This window comes from Galeopterus variegatus, unplaced genomic scaffold (assembly GCF_000696425.1).
Source record: "Galeopterus variegatus unplaced genomic scaffold, G_variegatus-3.0.2 Scaffold647, whole genome shotgun sequence".
In the NCBI taxonomy this organism is placed as follows: domain Eukaryota; kingdom Metazoa; phylum Chordata; class Mammalia; order Dermoptera; family Cynocephalidae; genus Galeopterus; species Galeopterus variegatus.
Genome location: NW_007726758.1, coordinates 353,079 through 370,691, shown reverse-complemented (window position 1 = coordinate 370,691; position 17,613 = coordinate 353,079). Strand labels below are relative to the sequence as shown.

Genomic DNA, 17,613 nt, shown 5'->3' with positions numbered 1-17,613 from the left:
CGTACCGGACTGGGGACCCGGCGACAGGATTGCAACCCTTGGCGTTGCTCCCGCGCCTCGCTCAGCCAGTGAGCGGGAACCGGTCTGTATGTGGGATCCGAACCCTCAGACGGGAGCGCCGCCGCGCTTCCCAGGGGGCGCACTATCCAGTGCGCCACCGGGCCGGCCCCTTTCCATGAACTTTTTGAAGTACCCTCGTGCGTGTGTGTATGTGTGTATGTCTGTGTGTGTATGTGTGTGTACCTGTATATGTGTCTGTGTGTGGTGTGGGTCTGTCTTAACATAAGAATAAACATAATTTTTAACTGATGGGGAACACAGAGATACAAAGGAGAAAATAAACAAAAACAGAAAGAAAGAGGAGAGAGGCATGCACTTGGAGGTCAAGACCAGGAGACAGAAACCAAGAAGCAAGGCCAGCGAGATACAGAGGGAGAAACAAAGACTCAGAAACGGAGCGAAAACGAAAGAGAGACTGAGATTGATGGAACCCATCTATTTAATCAATTTGGCCTGGAAGCTCCACGAGGGTGAAGCTCCACTCTTAGAGCAGTGCCCGGCACTCAGTAGCGGCTCCAATGCGTTCACAAGGAACTAGGCAAGGTAAGCATGAGTCTGCAGTTCCCAAAGTCACCACGAGGTGGCACTGTCCATAAACCCTGGAGCCTCCAAATGCCAAAGTCCGAGAGACTGCGGTGGAGAATTTGCCGCCACAGGCCCCTGACTTTCAGGATGTCTTCCCCCAGGCTCAGCACAGACTTTCGCTGCCTGAGCCCTGGGCGATGAGTGACCTTTCCGCTTGAGACACCCTTTTCTTCACTCCCCTCCACCACCCTGCCCAATAAAACAACCCTTTGTCCTCGTCCCCTTCCGGCTGGGCTCCGAGACACCTGGGTCCTTTCCAGGCCCGGAGATAGGGTTGGAACGAAGGTGGGGCAGCTGGGACGAGGCCAAGGAAAAGTCCTGGAGAGTTTGAAATCAGTTCTTCCGTCTTCCTGGAAAAAAAGTATGGGATCCATGTCCCTCCTCCCCCAGACCCAGGAGTCCGGGCCCCCCACCCCCGGCCCCTCCTCTTGGGCCCCTGCTCTTAGGCATTGAGGTCCTCTGGCATTCCGTCTCCCTCTCTTTTACAGAGACCCCTCTCCTCCTTCACTCCCCCCTCCAGGGTTGAGACCAAGGCTGAGTCACAGGAAGCTCTGGGGCCCTGAGTCACCCCTACCCCCTGGCTCAGCCCCTCCTTCCTGGGCTGGAGGATGCTGGCTGTGGAGTGATATTTCCTACTGACTGACCCCTGCAGTCCAGAACTTCAGTTTGGAAGCAGGTGCCCTCCCACTGTGACCCCATTGCAGCCACCCAGGCATCTTCAGGCCCAGCCTTTGCAGTTTTTCTCTTTTAGTGTGGTCTGTCTGCAGATAAAATTTCTCCCTTCTCTAACTCCCATGTCTTGATTCTGGCTTCTGCTTTCTCTTCACCTCTGGGTCTCTTCCCTCCATGTCTTTGACTTTTTAATATTCTCTCTCTTGCACGCACGCTCTCTCCACCCACCCCCCCCCCACACACCCTGTTCCCCTCTGGCTGCACCGCTCAAGGTCTCTGTGATTATCTCTCTTTCCCTCTGTGTCAGTCCCTGTGTCAGGTTTTCACCAGTGCCTGAAAGACAGCACAGAAGCTGTGGAGGGAGGGGCTGAGCCGGAGGGCTCTGCCTTGTGACTTCTGACGCGCAGGTGGATGCGGTCTCTGTATCTCTGGCCCTAAGCCTCTGAGTGGTACCGGCGTGGAACTGGAAGGGCTGGTGAACAGCAGAGAGAAACTGAGGCAAGGTCAAGGACAGAGAGGCCCAGACAGAGAGAAACATAGAGGCTCAAATGGAGACCCGGAGGCAGGGAAAGAGTGCAGCAGAGACGTGAGCAAGAGACAGAAGCACAGGGCCCTAGAGACAGAGAATGGGGCAGAAAAGGGAGCACAGAGACAGACAGGAAGACACACACAAAGATGAACGCAGAGAGACAGTGACAGGGAGAGAAAAGGAATAGAAAAACTGAGGGACACAAAGATGGAGACAGAGGTAGAGAGACAAAGGGAGATACCCAGAGAGAGAAAGGGGGATACACAGAGAGAGATAGAGACAGAGGCACGGGGAGAGAAAAACAGAGACCGAGAAAGACAGACGAAGACAGAGGTAAAGACAAAGCCAGAGGCTTCCAGAGGAGGAGAGGCTGAGAAAGGAGCCCAGGGAAAGGCCCAGAGAAACGAAAGGTGGAGAGAGGCACAGAGAGACCGAAGCCAGGCCACAGGGGCGGCGGTGGCCGGGCCGAGGCCTCGAGAGTGCCTGGGGCAGCCTTTTCTACAAGCGGACACCGTGTGCCGTCTGGGTGTGCCCGGGGGTGTCTCTATCCTTCTCCCGCTATGTCTCACTGAGTGGGAATCATTTGTGTGCCATGAGGTGGGGCCCCCGCACGGATTGTGTTTTTGTCACTGGGTGTGTCTGTGTGTGTGGTTTGGTGTCTCTGGGTGTGTCCATGTGGGTTGTGTTGGTGTGTTGCCAGGCATGTCTACGCATGAGTGTCTCATTTCTCTGTGGCTGGCGGGTCCACGTTCCTGCATGACATAGGGCATGGGGAGGGGTTATGTCTGTGGGTTCCTGCGACAGCAGTGTCCATGAGGACACTGTGACTGCTGTGGCATGAGATTAGTGTGTAACACTGTACGAGGTGTTTTGTGTTGCCATGTCAGTGTGTCCCTGTGTGTAGCTGTGGGAGGGTTTAAATCTATGTCCAAATGTGTGGTGTACACACCCATGTGTTTCTTTTGTGCTGCTGCAAATTGTCACATTCTACAGTGTGTGTCACTCTGGGAGTCACTGTGCATCATTCTGCATTGCATTTGCTGCTGTGTGTGTCAGTGTGTGTTGTGTCTCATTGTGGGCCTTGTGTGTGTAACGTTGTGTATCACTTAGTGATGTGACCCTGCCTCTCATGTAAAGATGTATGTCCATGTCAGTGGCCTCTACCTTCTCTGCCAAGAACACAGCCTGCATGCCCACCACTCGCGCTGTGTTGTGTTTGTGTGGCCAAAATATATCAGAATGTCTTACTTTGAGCAGGTGCTGCTTGGGTTTCTCTGTGTGTCGTCGTACACTGCAGGTCTCTGCATGCATCTGCTCAGTATTCTCTGACCATGAACTTGGATCACATTGTGCACCAGGGTATCCTGTGTGTCTGGGTGAATCAGTGTGTGCTGTGCATCATCATCATAAACGTGGGTGCTGGAGTTGCCATGCGCCATGACGTGTGTCAGTGTGCATTTCTCTAAGTGCTGGGTGACTGGGGCTGCCACAGGAGTGTCCCTAAATGTTGTGTGTCTACACATATTGGGTATTGTTCCATGGGTGTGTCATGTTTGGGACACCATGAGTGCATTGTTTACATAGGTGTGTTGTGTGTGGCATTTGGGTATCACTATGTCAATGCATATTGTGTGTTTCTGTAGCACTTGGTGCATGTTGTGTTTGTGTAGCCAAGGATGTGCAACACTCTATGTGTGGTGTTTGGGTGTGGCTCTTTGTGTCAGATAATGTGGTGACAGTTTTGAATGTAATGTTTGTGCCTGTTGTGTAGACAATGTTTGGGTAGCTGTGTGCACCACGGGACACTGCCTGCCTTGCTAAGTGCCTGCGTGTGTCACACCATGTGTGTAGTGTCTGGGGGTGGCTGTGGGTTTCAGAGCTTATTGGGAGTTGTGAGTCACTCCGTGTAGGTTGTGTTGTGTGCCCTGGTGTGTGAGGCTACGTTTCCGGCCATGCTGTGTCATGTGGTGTCTGAGTGTGGTGAGTGTAGGTGTGTATCACAAGGTGCAGACCATTGTGTGTGTCAGTGTGTGTCTATCTACATGGATGGATGCCTCTTCCTTGCTCTGCCCCAAGACACACCCCAGCCCCTCCTTAGCCTGGGAAGAGGGGTTGGGGAGCCTCCCCCTACCCAGGGTCCTCCCCGGTCCCTCCCCGCCCTGCCCAGCCGTCACCACTCCCCAGAGGGCACAGGGCTCTGCTGTGCCTCAGAGCAAAAGCCCCAGAACAAGCAGAGCAGCCAACCGGCCACAACCTGCAAGCCACAGTGGCTGCTCTTTGCCTGCTGCGAGGTGGGGGATCTTGGGCAGGAAGCTGGCTGAGTCCCAAGACCCTGGGGGCCATGGGCGGGGAGCTGGTGCCTGGCCTGGGGGCCCTGCGACGGCGAAAGCGCTTGCTAGAGCAGGAGAAGTCGCTGGTGGGCTGGGCGCTGGCGCTGGCGGGAGTTGGCATCGGACTCATGGTGCTGCACGCAGAGATGCTGTGGTTCGGGGGGTGCCCGGTGAGTGGAGCCCTTATTCTGGGCCATGAGAGGCTGGGGGCTGTGACTTCTGGGTCTGAGGGAAGAGGAGGCTGGGGCCTTGACTTCTGGGTCTGAAGGAGGAGGAGCTGGGGTCTCAACTCCCAGGACCCGAGGGAGGTAGATTCTGGAGACTCTCTGCAGGAGGAAGGGAATAGGGATCACAGCATTTGTCTTTGAAGATGTTGCAATTAGACTGCGGAGACCCAGCACCCCTGGAGGCCAGAAGGTGGCTGATCAGATACTGAGTTTCCCAAAAGCAGATTAGGAGAGAGGTAGCCCCAGGTTTGGTGAAGGGAGGGTGGAGAGAAAGACTAACTTCTTCCAGTAGGCGGTGGCTCCTCGGTTCTTATCTAACCTCTAACTTTTACCCAGTACCTCAGCTGCAAAGGCAGAGCCCAGAAAAAAAACTGGCAGGGGTGGGAAATGGAAAACACCCTCCCTCCCACACCCCTCATCTCCAGTATTAAGTTCAATTTCCCCCAGAATCTACCTGCTATTTAGTAGGGGAAATAATGGAGAGGTAGGTTTATAGTAACCTGGACTCCTGGGCCCCAGGGGAGGAGGGGGATGGGGGCCAAGGCTCCTGGGTCGGAAGGAGAAGGATTAGAAAGTCTTTGAGGGAAGCAGGGCTGACAACTTTAAGGATAGTGGGGAGTGGGGAGGAAAAGGACAGGTGGGGTGGGACAGATCTCAGCAGGCTCCTCACACATTCCAGCCTGGTCAGGACAGTGACGGGGGCAGATGGAGGGCAAGGGTCAGAATCGGTGGCTCGGTGGCTCGAGGGGAGAATGGAATTGCCCGACAGGAAAGGAGGGGTTGGAGACCTGTCTGGGACTATGGGTTGTGGAATTAGGCTGGGGGGGGGAGGGGGCGGGCGCTGATGTGAAGATTGGATTGAGAGGATTCCCGGGGACTGAGGCTCAGACTTGGATTTCAGGGCGGAGGAGGTGGGCAGCTCTGAAGTGACCAGGAGCCACGTGGAGGGTCAGGGCAAGCCAACTTCCTCTGGCCAGGCGGCCGAGGCGAGGGCAGCAGACACTGAGGGGGTGGGGCTGCCAAAGCCCATGACAACAGGAAGCAAGGCTGGGGCCAACCCGCCACTTCTACACTTCAGCACCGCACCCAGCAGGGGAGGTGGGGACATGGTAGCCCCTGGCAGATGGAAAGGGACAAGGGGGTCCTTTCTTCCCCACCCCCTCCTCCCATTTCTTACCTCTCCTTTCTTCCTTCCCGCTACCACCTGCCAGGCCACTACCTCTGTCAGTGGGACCTTGGGGAAGCTGCTGCAGCTCTCTGAGCCTCAGTCTCCCCATCTGTAAATTGGGGGTGAGGATTGAAATACATGACCCTACAGGTCCTCCTTAGTCTTGATAACAACCATGTCCCCTCACCCTACAACCATCTTAGTCTAATGAACTCACCTTGCATGGCCCCAGAAACCTGCTCCCAGGGGGAGGGACTGGCGGGGAGGAAGTGCAGGATGGAGAGTGGTACAGAGAGAGAAACAGAGATGCACAGAGAGAAAAAGATGGAGACAAAGATGAAGTAAGAGACAGAGAGGTGCAGTCACAGAGAAAGACAAATAGAGAAGACTTGAGATCTGCTGAGAAATTCACTAGTAAGAGAGATAGAAAGCCCAATAGAAATAAAGACCCTCAAAACACAAGGAGAGCAGAAACAACCATCCCCAGAGACAGGGAAATTCAGACACCAGAATACAGGCCCAGTGTGAGCGGGTCTGGGATTTGGGGTGGGAGGAACTGGAACAGTAGAGAAGCCACCAGAGAAGTGAACTGCAGTGTGGGGTGGGGACTCCTGTCCAGCGGGGTGGGGATTGAGACAGACTGAAGAAAGAGACAGGGAACTGGGGAGCCATAGAAGTAGGGGGGGGGGGGAAGGGCTGGGGACAACGGCACCATTGTTCCAGAAGGGGGAGAGGAGCAGGCCCCCAGGACAGGAAACTGGCCCTCTTCCTCTGCTCAGAGGTGGGGCCCAGCCAGGGGAGCTGGCAACGGCCTTAGGAGAGACAGGTGCAGGGCGCAGCAGGGGAGCCCAGGTAGCCCCCTTCCCTGACAACATCTCCCAGGCAGGGGCAACCCCTCTTGCCGGAATCCAGCAGTCCCAGTCCCCTCCAAATCCCTTCCTTCAGAATTCTAGATTCCTCCAACGTATTGCTACGCAAAGAGAGGTTTCTGGAGGCCCTATGCTTCCAGCCAAATCTGCCCTGGGCTTAGAGCCAGGAGAGAGGGCAGGAAGGGGGAGAGGAGACACAGGGGGCAGGAGTGGGGGTGGGGAGCCCTTTCAGAGCTGGGGCCAGGGTCTCAGGGGCTCAGCCCCCTGAAAGAGAGCAGAGAAGGATGTCATTCTGTGCTTGGTGATTTAATGACAGTTTCTAGGCTCTTCTGGAATTGGGGCAGGGGGGCATTGAAGTTGATTTCCAGGGCAGGACCAGCTGGGTGGGAAGGGAAGAGGAGGGGGCACTCTCCAGAGGCTAGGTGTCTTTTCTAGATACCCCTCACAAACACACACACACACACACACTCACACACACACACGCACTGAGGAACTATTTTTAATGGGGAACAGGACAGGGGAATAAGAAGGAATGTGAGTTTCAGAGGTATGGGTCAAGGGAGAAGAGCCAAGGAGGAAAGTGGACACCAGCACCTGGACAGGGTTTTCCATTTGGGAAGGAAGAGAGCACCCTCCCTGGGGACCAGATGATGGCTTGAGACTTCTCCAGAACCAAGATATCGGGAGGGACTGGTCTGGGTGGTGGGGGTTGGGAGGGTGGGTGGAGGAGGCTGGGAAACTGGGAATCGAGAAGGGATGGTACTTTTGGAGGAAGGTAGAGGGACTGACCAGGTGGAGACCTGGGATCTCATCCCCTTTTTCTATCCCTCCTGACAGTGGGCGCTCTACTTGTTCCTCGTTAAATGCATGATCAGCACTTCCACCATCTTGCTCCTTTGCCTTATCACAGCCTTTCACGCCAAAGAGGTCCAGGTAGGCGACGCCCCACCCCTGAGCCTTCCTCCCCCCAACCCCCACCACGCCCTGTCAGCTCACACTTTCCATCCTCTTCCACCTCCTGATCTGAGTAATGATGTTCCTCCACCCTGAGCTGCATCCACACCCTCACCCGTTGGGATGGGATGAACCACAGACAGACAGACAAAACCTCCTGGAGTGGCCCCGGCCCTTCCTCCACCTGCACCCCCTCCCCCCTTGCACACTCAGCGGTGCTAAGAGTTCTTGCCCTTCCAGCTCCCCAGCTTCCCCACCTCTGCACCCTGGGCCTCTGTCCACTCTGCCCCCAGGCAGCCTCACTCCAGGCCCGATCTCCCAGATCTCTGTCCTCCATCACTGTGTCTCCACCTAGTCCAGTACCAAGCAGCCTAAAGTCCCAGCTACTGCCCACTCCTGACCTCCCCAGTTCTGTCAGTAGCCTCCAGACCCAGGAACTCTTCCCACCCATATCTCCAATGCCATCTCACCCTGACACATCCCATCGCCCGTCTCCCCAGATCCTGTTGTCCCACTCTTCTTTCCCTGCCTCCCTCTTCCCATACCTTTGAGTATAGTGGGGACTATTGGCCATGCATAATAATGCCCCGTGCAGTGCCTGGCACATTAAAGGAATTCAGTAAAAAATGCACATTATCATTATCGTTAATAACAGTCATAGAGCAGTTAAGTGGTCTGGGTTTGTAGCCCAGCTATGCCACTGCCCACCTGAGAGACTTGGGCCTCAGTTTCCCCACCTATAAAATGGGAGCAATAATAATATCAATCTCACTGTGTTGTGAGCATTCACTGAGTCACAAACAAGGGGATAAAGCAGTGCCTGGCACCTCCAAAGTGCCCAATAAAGCTGGCCATTGTTATTGCTGATGTTACTGCTGTTACAGTTAACAAGTGTCCCCAGAAACAGGAGCAGGAGAAGGCTCCAGGGATGTGGGGTGTAAGCTCCAGGGAGGCAGGGGTTTACCTGCTTTGTTCTTCTCTATGCTCGGCACATAGAACAATGCCGGGCACACCGTAGACTAGGCGTTCAATAAGTGTTCACGGACTGAAAGTTCTGGAAGTAGGCTGAAACTAGGGGGTGTGAGAGGGGAGAAAGTGGAGCGATGATTTCCTCGGGTCCTGCCCGCCCCTTTCCCAGCCCTCCCCAGCCCCACAGCCCTGCGCTATCTCCCTCCCGGGGCCGGACGGGTGCGCCCCCTTATCTCCGGGCGCAGGCGGGCGGGCAGCCGCCTGACCTGCACCTGACCCGCCTCCCTGCTCGGCTCCTTCCCCGCAGCTGTTCATGACCGACAACGGGCTCCGGGACTGGCGCGTGGCGCTGACCCGGCGGCAGGCGGCACAGATCTTGCTGGAGCTGGCGGTGTGCGGGCTGCACCCGGCACCAGGGCTGGGCCCACCGTGCGCGCAGGGTTCGGGGGCGACGCAGCCCTGGCCGAGCTTCCTGAGCCAGGGGGAGGCGCTGCTGTCCCTGGCCATGCTGCTGCGCCTCTACCTGGTGCCCCGCGCCGTGCTCCTGCGCAGCGGCGTCCTGCTCAACGCATCCTACCGCAGCATAGGCGCTCTCAACCAGGTCCGCTTCCGCCACTGGTTCGTGGCCAAGCTGTACATGAACACGCACCCTGGCCGCCTGCTGCTCTGCCTCACGCTTGGCCTCTGGCTCACCACGGCCTGGGTGCTGACCGTGGCCGAGAGGTGAGGTTACTAGGGGCAGATGGGGTCGCGGGGGTACCTGGAGCACCTGAGCCACAGCCACTGCTGCCCTGTACGGTGGTACCTGCACGGTTGAGGGCCCCTGGCGCCAAACAGTGGAGAAAGCTCACACTTTCCACCCTTCTCTTCCTGGCTGTTTGCCCACACCCTCATCCTCCGGGGCTGGAGGAACCAACAGGCCAGCCCCAAGCATTCCTCTACATGCAGCCGTCAGGTCTTCCCAGATACACACACAGACCTTCGCAAGCCCTTCCCTTGTGTCTCCGGACCTCTCCTGCTTCAGGTTTCCAGGCATCTGTTCAGTCTCCAAATCCAGGCTCTGGGACCTGGCTAAGGGTTGCATCTGGCTTGGAAGAAGGGACACCTTTTCCAACTTAGCACAGAGGCACAGTAGCTGCTTGTTGTGACCCTGGCAAAGGGGTGATTTGGAACTGATCTGGAAAAGAATTCCCTGCAGAGAATTGGGACCAGATTCCAGGCTGCCAGCTGGAGACTGTGCGACCTGATGTGGGGCCCATACCCTTTCAGAGCCTCAATTTCTATCCTACAGAGAAAGAAATTGGGAGTAAATTTAGCCAGTGGCTCTCAAGGTGTGGCTCCAGGACCAGCAGCATTGCCTGGGAACTTGCTGCAAATGCATATTCAGGCCCCATACTTGCCAAATCCAAAATCCTGGGGAATGGGGCCCGGCAATCTGTTTTAACAAGACCTCCTGGTGATTGTGACACCCATCCAAGTTTAAGAACTTCTAGTTTAGTGCATCTGACAAAACATTCTTGAGAGGAGGTGGAAAATGAGAAGATTTGGCCGTAGATCTCTCCTCCCTGAGCCTCAGTTTTCTCATTTACAAAATGTGTGTCAAATTCTACCATCTTTAAAGTCTCACTGGCAATTCTATTGTTTCATGATTTTAAACTCCTTTACTTCCCAGGGTCTTAGTTTTCCCAACTGAGAAATCAGTCAGAATTAGGATTAATGAGTGATCCCCCCATCATGTTTCTCCTCTTAAAAATGGGAGAATGGGGAGGAAGTCAAAGTTCAAAATCCCAAGGCAGGAGTCCTCAAACTTGATTGTACTTGAGAACGGGGGCGTGGGGCTTGCTAACAGAGCAGATTCCATTCCCACCCCCGGAAACTCTGATTTAGTAAGTCTGAGGTGTCTGGGGCTCTCATGAATGAAGCTTTCCCTGATGATTTTGATGCAAGGGGCCTGTGGGCAAAGTTAGACAAATCTATTTTTTTATCCCTTCCATGGCTGGATGTAAATATCCCCTTCTATGAAGGGAGGGGCAAGGAGGGCAGAGTCCTGCCAAGGCTTTTTAGAGTTCCATCTTTTCACTTCTGATAGGACTACTTCAAGGCCATACAGCATCTTTGTGGAAATTAGAAAAAGACGCCCCTTCCTCTGGGTTGACACAGCCCCCTGCCAGGGTCTGACAAGTGAATTTTGGGCTGGGTTTCAGCTCCTAAACCCTCAATCACACACTTTAAATGTGGCAGCCCAGTAGCCTAGCTGAAACCACACAGGCTCTGGAATTCGCCAGACCCAGGTTCAAGTCCCACAGCCCACAGTGGCTGAGCATCTTGCCAGGTCACACAGCAGAGAAGAGGCCAGGCAGGCTTTCCAAAGCCCAGAACTTATTGGCTCTGTATCTAGTACTTCTTGAGACTACAGGTGTGCATTGGGAGCAGAGAGTGGCAAATGTGATAGGAATCTCCAAGGTGGAGTCTCAGACTCACGCACTCTTCCCTGTAGGCAGGCTGTCAATGCCACTGGACACCTTTCAGACACTCTGTGGCTGATTCCCATCACGTTCCTGACCATCGGCTATGGGGACGTGGTGCCGGGCACCATGTGGGGCAAGATTGTCTGCCTCTGCACTGGAGTCATGGTGAGTACAGCCGTCAGGGACCCTACCCCTATCCCAAACTGCTCATCCTCTGGGCCCCAGGAAACCATGGAGCCAACACAGGCTTTCAGGAACACCCTCTGAAAAACTTGGGTGTCTGCACCCCCACAGTCCTATTCCTTCTTCAGCACTCAGACACCCAGTACCATTTCCTTTTAAGACCAAGGAATCCAGCCCCTTTGTCTTTTCTCTCTCCAGAACCTAGTATCCTAGCCCTTATCCTCCTCAGGGACCCAGACCCCTGACATCCCAGCCCCATTTTGTCCCAGAACCCAGGAATCTAGTTCCCAGCCCCATCAAGACTCAGGCATCGGGGCCAGCCCGTGGCTCACTCGGGAGAGTGCGGTGCTGATAACACCAAGGCCACGGGTTCGGATCCCATATAGGGATGGCCGCTTTGCTCACTGGGTGAGCGTGGTGCTGACAACACCAAGTCAAGAGTTAAGATCCCCTTACCGGTCATCTTTAAAAAAAAAAAAACAAAAAAACAAAACTCAGGCATCTTTTGCTCCACCTTCTAAGTTGTCTAGGACTCAGGCACCTGGTTTTCCAGCTCCAGGCTCCAGCAGAACCCAAGAATTCTGTCTTCCATCCTCCATCAAGGGTACAGTGTAGTCATCAAGAGCATGCCTGTGGGGCCAGGCTACCTGGGTTCAAACCTTGCTTCTGCCACTTCCTAGCTGGGGTCCTTGGGCAAGCCATGTAATCTCTCTGGGCATCAATTTCCTCATCTATAAAAAAGGATGCCAATACTAGTATACTCCTCGTGGCATTGCTGAGATCGTTAAATGAATTCAACCATGTAAAGGGCTTCAAACAGTGTCCAGCACATAGGCAGTGCTTAGTAAACGGGGCTGGGGGCACTGTTATTGTAACTGGTCTCAGGCATCCAGCTGCTCCAACCCCAGCTCCTGTGTCCTCAATGATGAAACAGAGGCTTCCCAGCCCCCGAATCAAGCCTCCTCCCCACAGCGGCCTCTTCCTGAATCCAGATGTCCATCTCCTTCCCTCCATAGACCCAGTTATCCAGTTCCACTCACCCAGTTCCTATCGCCCTCCAGGCCCCAGCGTCTTATGCCTTGGCCCTCACCTTCCCACAAGATCTAGTTGCTCTTACCCTCAGGGACTAAGCCATCAGTCCCTAGCCCTGATGTTGTCCCAAGAGGGATGTGTTGAATCCCTAAGCCCTGAATCCACAGGTGATGGATGGGGTGACAGGGAAATATAATCGCCCATAATGGTGAGTCTTTGAGACAAGGGAAGAGAGGCCAGGAAAACACTCCCATAGGTCCAGGGACCCTTAAAGCTGCCTGTGACCTTCTCCCTCATTTGACAGGAGAAACGAACATCTTGAAAGATAAGGCAATGTGCACCAGAGCTCACAGCCCACTTTTGGCTGAGAAGTTCCATGGTGCAATGGAATAATAATCACTTTACATTTATTGAGCACATACTCTGTGCTGGTCTCTGCTCTAAACACTGTCCTGGGCTGGCCAGTTAACTCAGTTGGCTTGAGTGCAGCTTTATAACACCAAGGTCATGGGTTCGGATCCCGTACCATCCAGCTGCCAAAAAATTTATATATATAAACACTTTCTAGGTGTTAACTGATGGAATCCACAGAATAACACTGTGACGGCATGCCTGTTTTACAGATGAGAAATTAAATAACTGAGAGATTAAATAACTTGATCAGACCTGGGCTGGGAACCCAGGCAGCCCTTGGGGCCAATGTATGTGACCAGTAAATTGTTCTGAGTGATCGAGAGCTGAAACATATAGGGTGGGGGAAGCTTCAGAGGAGTATTCATTCTAACTCAAGGAAAAGTGAGCGGGTGCCACAGAGCAGTTGAGATTTGACAGGGCCTTCGAGGTTCTTCAAGAACCAGGAGACTTGGCAGAAGAAAGGGAGGAGAATGAATGTTCAGACAAAGTGCTCAGGCGGATGAGGCAGAATGCAGCCAGGGCTATGAGTTGTCTGGGAGTGAGTCCTAGACCTTGGAAGGTAGTGGGAACCTAGAAGGAGATTAGAATGAAAATGGCAGGGTCATAACAGGGTGTCGGGTCTCTCTGGGGTCAAGGTAAGGTGAGTGGGATGCTGGAGGTGGTCCAGGAGGGAGAGGACAGGGCCAGAGCTGGGAAGAGGCTGTGGGGGTGGGAGGAAGGTGAGAGACACCCTCCATGACCTAATGGCCAGCTAGGTATGAGCAGTGAGAAGGAAGCGAATCAGAGGTCTGCCCCTACCCAGAACCAGCTTTCCTCTCTCTCCTCCAATTATATTTTTGATGAAGGAGGCCATTCTGATGGAGGGAATACCACCATAGAATTTGGAAAGACATGTGCTTTCTGATCTCAGCTCCACCACCCTGAGCTGTAGGACCTTGGTTCTCCTTTCTGAGTCTGTTTGCTTGTCTGTCAAATGGGGATGGTTGTAGCTGCCTTCGGTGGCTGTTGGGAGGGTTCAAAGATAGAGTTGGTGGCAAAAGGCTGGCCCACAGAGCCCCGCAGCCTCATGCCACAGCACCTGCTGTGCCCACAGGGGGTCTGCTGCACAGCCCTGCTGGTGGCTGTGGTAGCGCGGAAGCTGGAGTTTAACAAGGCAGAGAAGCACGTACACAACTTCATGATGGACATCCAGTATGCCAAAGAGGTGAGGATGGGCATATGGCACACAGAATACACCCCTCCTCCAAAAGCCAGGAGTCCAGGCCCCAGCCTGCTCCTCTCCCAGGATCCAGGAGTCCAGGCCCCCAGGCTCCTCCTCCCAGAGCCCTAGGGGTCTATCTCCACTGACACTGTGCCACCCACCCCAGATGAAGGAGTCAGCTGCCCGAGTACTGCAGGAGGCCTGGATGTTCTACAAACACACGCGCAGGAAGGACTCCGGAGCTGCCCGCAAGCATCAGCGCAGGCTGCTGGCCGCAATCAACACGTGAGGGCCACTCTGCATGTGTGCGCATGCATCTGTGTGTGCCCATGTCCACATCATCTCTGTGCACAACTTGTGTGTGTGTGCATGACCATGGCTGTTCAGGTCAGGGCACCATGTATGGTTTCAATGAACAGCTGTTCACCTGGATTGGACCGTGGCTCTATGTGTCTATGCTGGTTTATCTGTGCATGTCTCAGAGTGTCTGAGGATGGGGCTTATGGGTGCAGTCACCCCCTCCCATCCCTTCAGCTCCTAGGCAACTTTTCCTCTTTGTAGTGTGTCTGTGTTGGTCTCTTCTCTCCTCCCCAGCCCAAGCTAGGGCCACATCTAGGGACCAGGTTTGTATGAGAACTGATCCCCCATATCTTCCCACAGGTTCCGCCAGGTGCGTCTGAAACACCGAAAGCTGCGGGAACAAGTGAACTCCATGGTGGACATCTCCAAAGTACTGGGATCCCATGGGAGGAGGTTTGGAAGAAGGGGGAGGTTGAGGTGGCTGGCAAGGAAATCTGGCCCTAGAATAAGGAACCTTAGCAAGGGCCTGGCACACAAAGTTACTCAGTAAAGGTTTATGGTTGAATGAAGGAAGTAAAGAAAGAATGATGCAATATAGAGTTTCTTACACTCAAAGTGCAGATCTCTTTTAAACTTAAAAGAAATTGTACAAAGAATCTCAGTATTTGATTTTAAGTTATCTTTATTTTCAAGTTACTTACATGTGGACGGATATAAAATTCCTTCCAGCTACAACTCTTATACAATAAAACCAAAGCAAATTTACACACCAAGGTCAAACATAGATGGCAAAACCAATAAAATTCAAATAAACAACACTGACATGGACACGGGTGACATTGTTTCAGGAAAACTCCATCTCTGCTGCTACTGTGAAGGGGGTGCCCAGGACCACAGGGGCTTCCATGCTGGGCAAGCTTGCCTGGCCGAGACAAGACTCAGCTTGCCCACTCCCTTCTGCTGAGACTCTTGATTCTGCCAGTGCTCAAGGACAGTGACATCATGCTCCCTTGGCCTGGCTCACAGCACCTTTTGCTTATCTGGTGTCCTTTGCTTTTCCTTATTAGTCTGCAACAATTCAAACAGTGGCCCTTGGCACCAATGCCATGGTAAACATAGTCACAAATGCAGGCCTTAAAACTGCATGGCAGGTCTCAGTGAGGAGGTGGTGGCCCAGATCTGCCAGACTGGGCCAGTCATAATTTCCGAAAATTATTGAGCCAAAGACACAGAATTCAAGAATTTTCATAGAAGGCTCACAAACCCTCAAGTGTCAAGCTGTGAATCCTAGTTTGAGAATGTAGTAAAAGGGCTATACTGTATGGATTTTGGAGTCAGGCATCATCAAATCCACTAATATTTAATGAGCACCTACTGCATTCTAGGCCCTATTCTAGGGGCTGCCTTGGGCATGTCATTTAACTGTCCCATGCTTCAGATTCCTCAGCTGTAAGATAGGAACAAAATTCCCACTCTCACAGCTTTTAGGATTTCAAACCATACAGGAAAAGCACCTGGCCAAGAAGTTAGTATCTGGTGGGTGTTTAATAAATGCTAACAGTTATTATTGAGGATAATCCTCAAGGGCCAGTAAGGATTTAGTCACTGTTGGTTCCATTGCCTTACCCTGGGGGAGTGGGGAGTTTTGACCCCAGCCCTCTGATACCCACCCTCTTCCCACTCAGATGCACATGATCCTGTGTGACTTGCAGCTGGGTCTGAGCAGCTCACACCGGGCCCTGGAAAAGCGAATTGACACATTAGCAGGGAAGCTGGATGCCCTGACTGAGCTGCTTAGCACTGCCCTGGGGCCTCGGCAGCTTCCAGAATCCAGCCAGGAGACCACATAGCTGGTGAGGGGGCTGGGACTTGAGTGGGAAGTGTGACCCTGGAAACAAGGCCACCCTTTCTCTTCAGCTCTGGCTCTGTCTGGAGGAAAGGGCTCTGAGTTCAGGGCTGAACTGGCAGTGAAGGAAGGAGACATTCATTCTGTCTCCACTTCACTGAACCTCAGTACCTTTCTCCCTCTTTCTCTGCTTGTTCTCTGCCTGTTTCTCTCTTCCTATTCCTAGGCATGTTCTCTAGCTCTGTCCATCTATGCCTCTCTCCCAATGCCCATCTGCACCCTGGTCTATTGGTGCTGGGGTACGCCTACCCTCTTCCTCCCACCTCTGCCCACTGGTTTGTCTGCCTCAGTGTGTCCCCACTCTCACTCTCCCTCTGCTTTCTGGTCTGCCTGTCCATCAACCTCTCTTTGTCTGTCCAGGATCCATGGAGGAAGAACCAGCCTGCTTTCCCCAGGACTGAGGTCAAGGACATCCTCCCTGCCAATCCTGACTCAGCCCTGAGAATAAAATACCTCAAGTGTAAGGACCAAAGGGGGCCACACATCAGCATGGCTTGACTCATTGCTGGCTAAAGGGGGGAAGCCTTGGCCCAACTGAGACCCCAAATGGGAACATGGTCACCACCACCCCACATACCCTCATCAAAAACATTTCCACTGTGCTGCTATAGATGACCTCCAGCTTTCAGTTAGAAGTGGAGGCACCTGGGGGTCAGGCTTCTGGGTCCCAGGGGAGGAAGGGACTTGGGGCCTGGAGTCTAGCTAGGATCCTGAGAAGATTCAGTTGCTGCTGGACAAGCTGAAGGCACCAGGACTGAGGCTGGGGCTAGGCAGGAAGCAGCGCCCCCTGGTGGGACAGCAAGGAGGACACGACTTTTCTAGAGCTGCAGAGACTATCTGGTGGGGAGGAAGGAGGAAGAGTGTGCAGCTCACCAGTCTCTGCTCTTATACTTTGTAATAAACGAAGTGTTAAACAAAGCCAGAAGAAGTTGCTGTTTATTTCTAAACACATCTATACTCCAAACTGGCAGACCATTCAGTGGAAGGTCCTTGCCCTGTCTAAATCTGTTTCCCGTCTATAAAATAAAGGCTACTCCAAAGCGTCCTCCCAGCTCTGTAGGCTGGGAAGTCCTCAACAACCCCCTGCACAGATCTGAGGCTAAAAGCAAGAACTCTGAATTCAGACAAATCAGGGTCCAAATGCCCGTTCTGCCATCCACTTCCTGTGGGACCTTGGGAAAGTGCCTTTACCTCTCTGAACATTTTACCTCACCTGTAAAATGGGGCTACCTCCCCATGGAATTGCTGTGAGGATTAAAACAAGGAGTGGTACAGAGGGTCGGGGATTTGGTAAGAACCAAGTACGTGAGAGATAATCATTTTTATTATTTTTATTGATTATCACACACAATAAGTGGCTATCCTTTTTCTTTTTTAAAATTTTTTTGCTGCTCCGCCTCCCCGCATTCCTGACCAGAACCTAGATGACAACTCACCCATCAAAAGACTAACAGGAGCCCCAAACCATCCCACGACCTGTTTCACATCTGGTCAGGAGGAGTCTGCTAGGACTCAGATGAGGAAAAGGAAGAGGGGTGGCACTTAACAGAGGCCCTACTGTGTGCCCAACTCTGTGCTCCCTGCTTTTATAAATCATCATAACCACTCCCTTGCCCCACCCTACCGCATTCTACAGCGATAGAAATAGGTTTCAAGAGGAGCCAGGCTTAGGGCTCACTTAGGAGAGTGTGGTGCTGATAACACCAAGGCCACGGGTTTGGATCCCTATATAGGGATGGCTGGTTA

At 53.3% G+C, this 17,613-nt stretch overlaps 1 protein-coding gene across 2 annotated transcripts; it reads left to right on the top strand.

Moving 5' to 3' along the window:
* The first annotated feature begins 3,805 nt into the window (after positions 1 to 3,805).
* KCNN4 (potassium intermediate/small conductance calcium-activated channel, subfamily N, member 4) lies at positions 3,806 to 16,779 on the top strand. 2 transcript variants are annotated; one of them, XM_008570948.1, is made up of 9 exons: positions 4,123 to 4,346; positions 7,278 to 7,373; positions 8,671 to 9,086; positions 10,861 to 10,996; positions 13,554 to 13,664; positions 13,828 to 13,946; positions 14,322 to 14,391; positions 15,647 to 15,814; positions 16,228 to 16,779. In XM_008570948.1, the coding sequence occupies exons 1-8, from the start codon at positions 4,188 to 4,190 to the stop codon at positions 15,809 to 15,811; spliced, it is 1,272 nt and encodes a 423-aa protein (XP_008569170.1). In that variant the 5' UTR covers positions 4,123 to 4,187; the 3' UTR covers positions 15,812 to 15,814; positions 16,228 to 16,779. The 2 variants fall into 2 exon arrangements, with proteins under 2 accessions (XP_008569169.1, XP_008569170.1); XM_008570947.1 differs by having other exon boundaries at positions 3,806 to 4,346; positions 15,647 to 16,779.
* The last annotated feature ends 834 nt before the right edge of the window (positions 16,780 to 17,613 follow it).

Bases quoted from the DNA above. Each gene is read 5' to 3' on its own strand.
- KCNN4 (XM_008570947.1), top strand. From the start codon at position 4,188: ATGGGCGGGGAGCTGGTGCCTGGCCTGGGGGCCCTGCGACGGCGAAAG. The intron at 10,997-13,553 runs GTGAGTACAGCC...CTGTGCCCACAG, and splicing joins GCCTCTGCACTGGAGTCATG to GGGGTCTGCTGCACAGCCCT. The intron at 14,392-15,646 runs GTACTGGGATCC...CTTCCCACTCAG, and splicing joins CCATGGTGGACATCTCCAAA to ATGCACATGATCCTGTGTGA.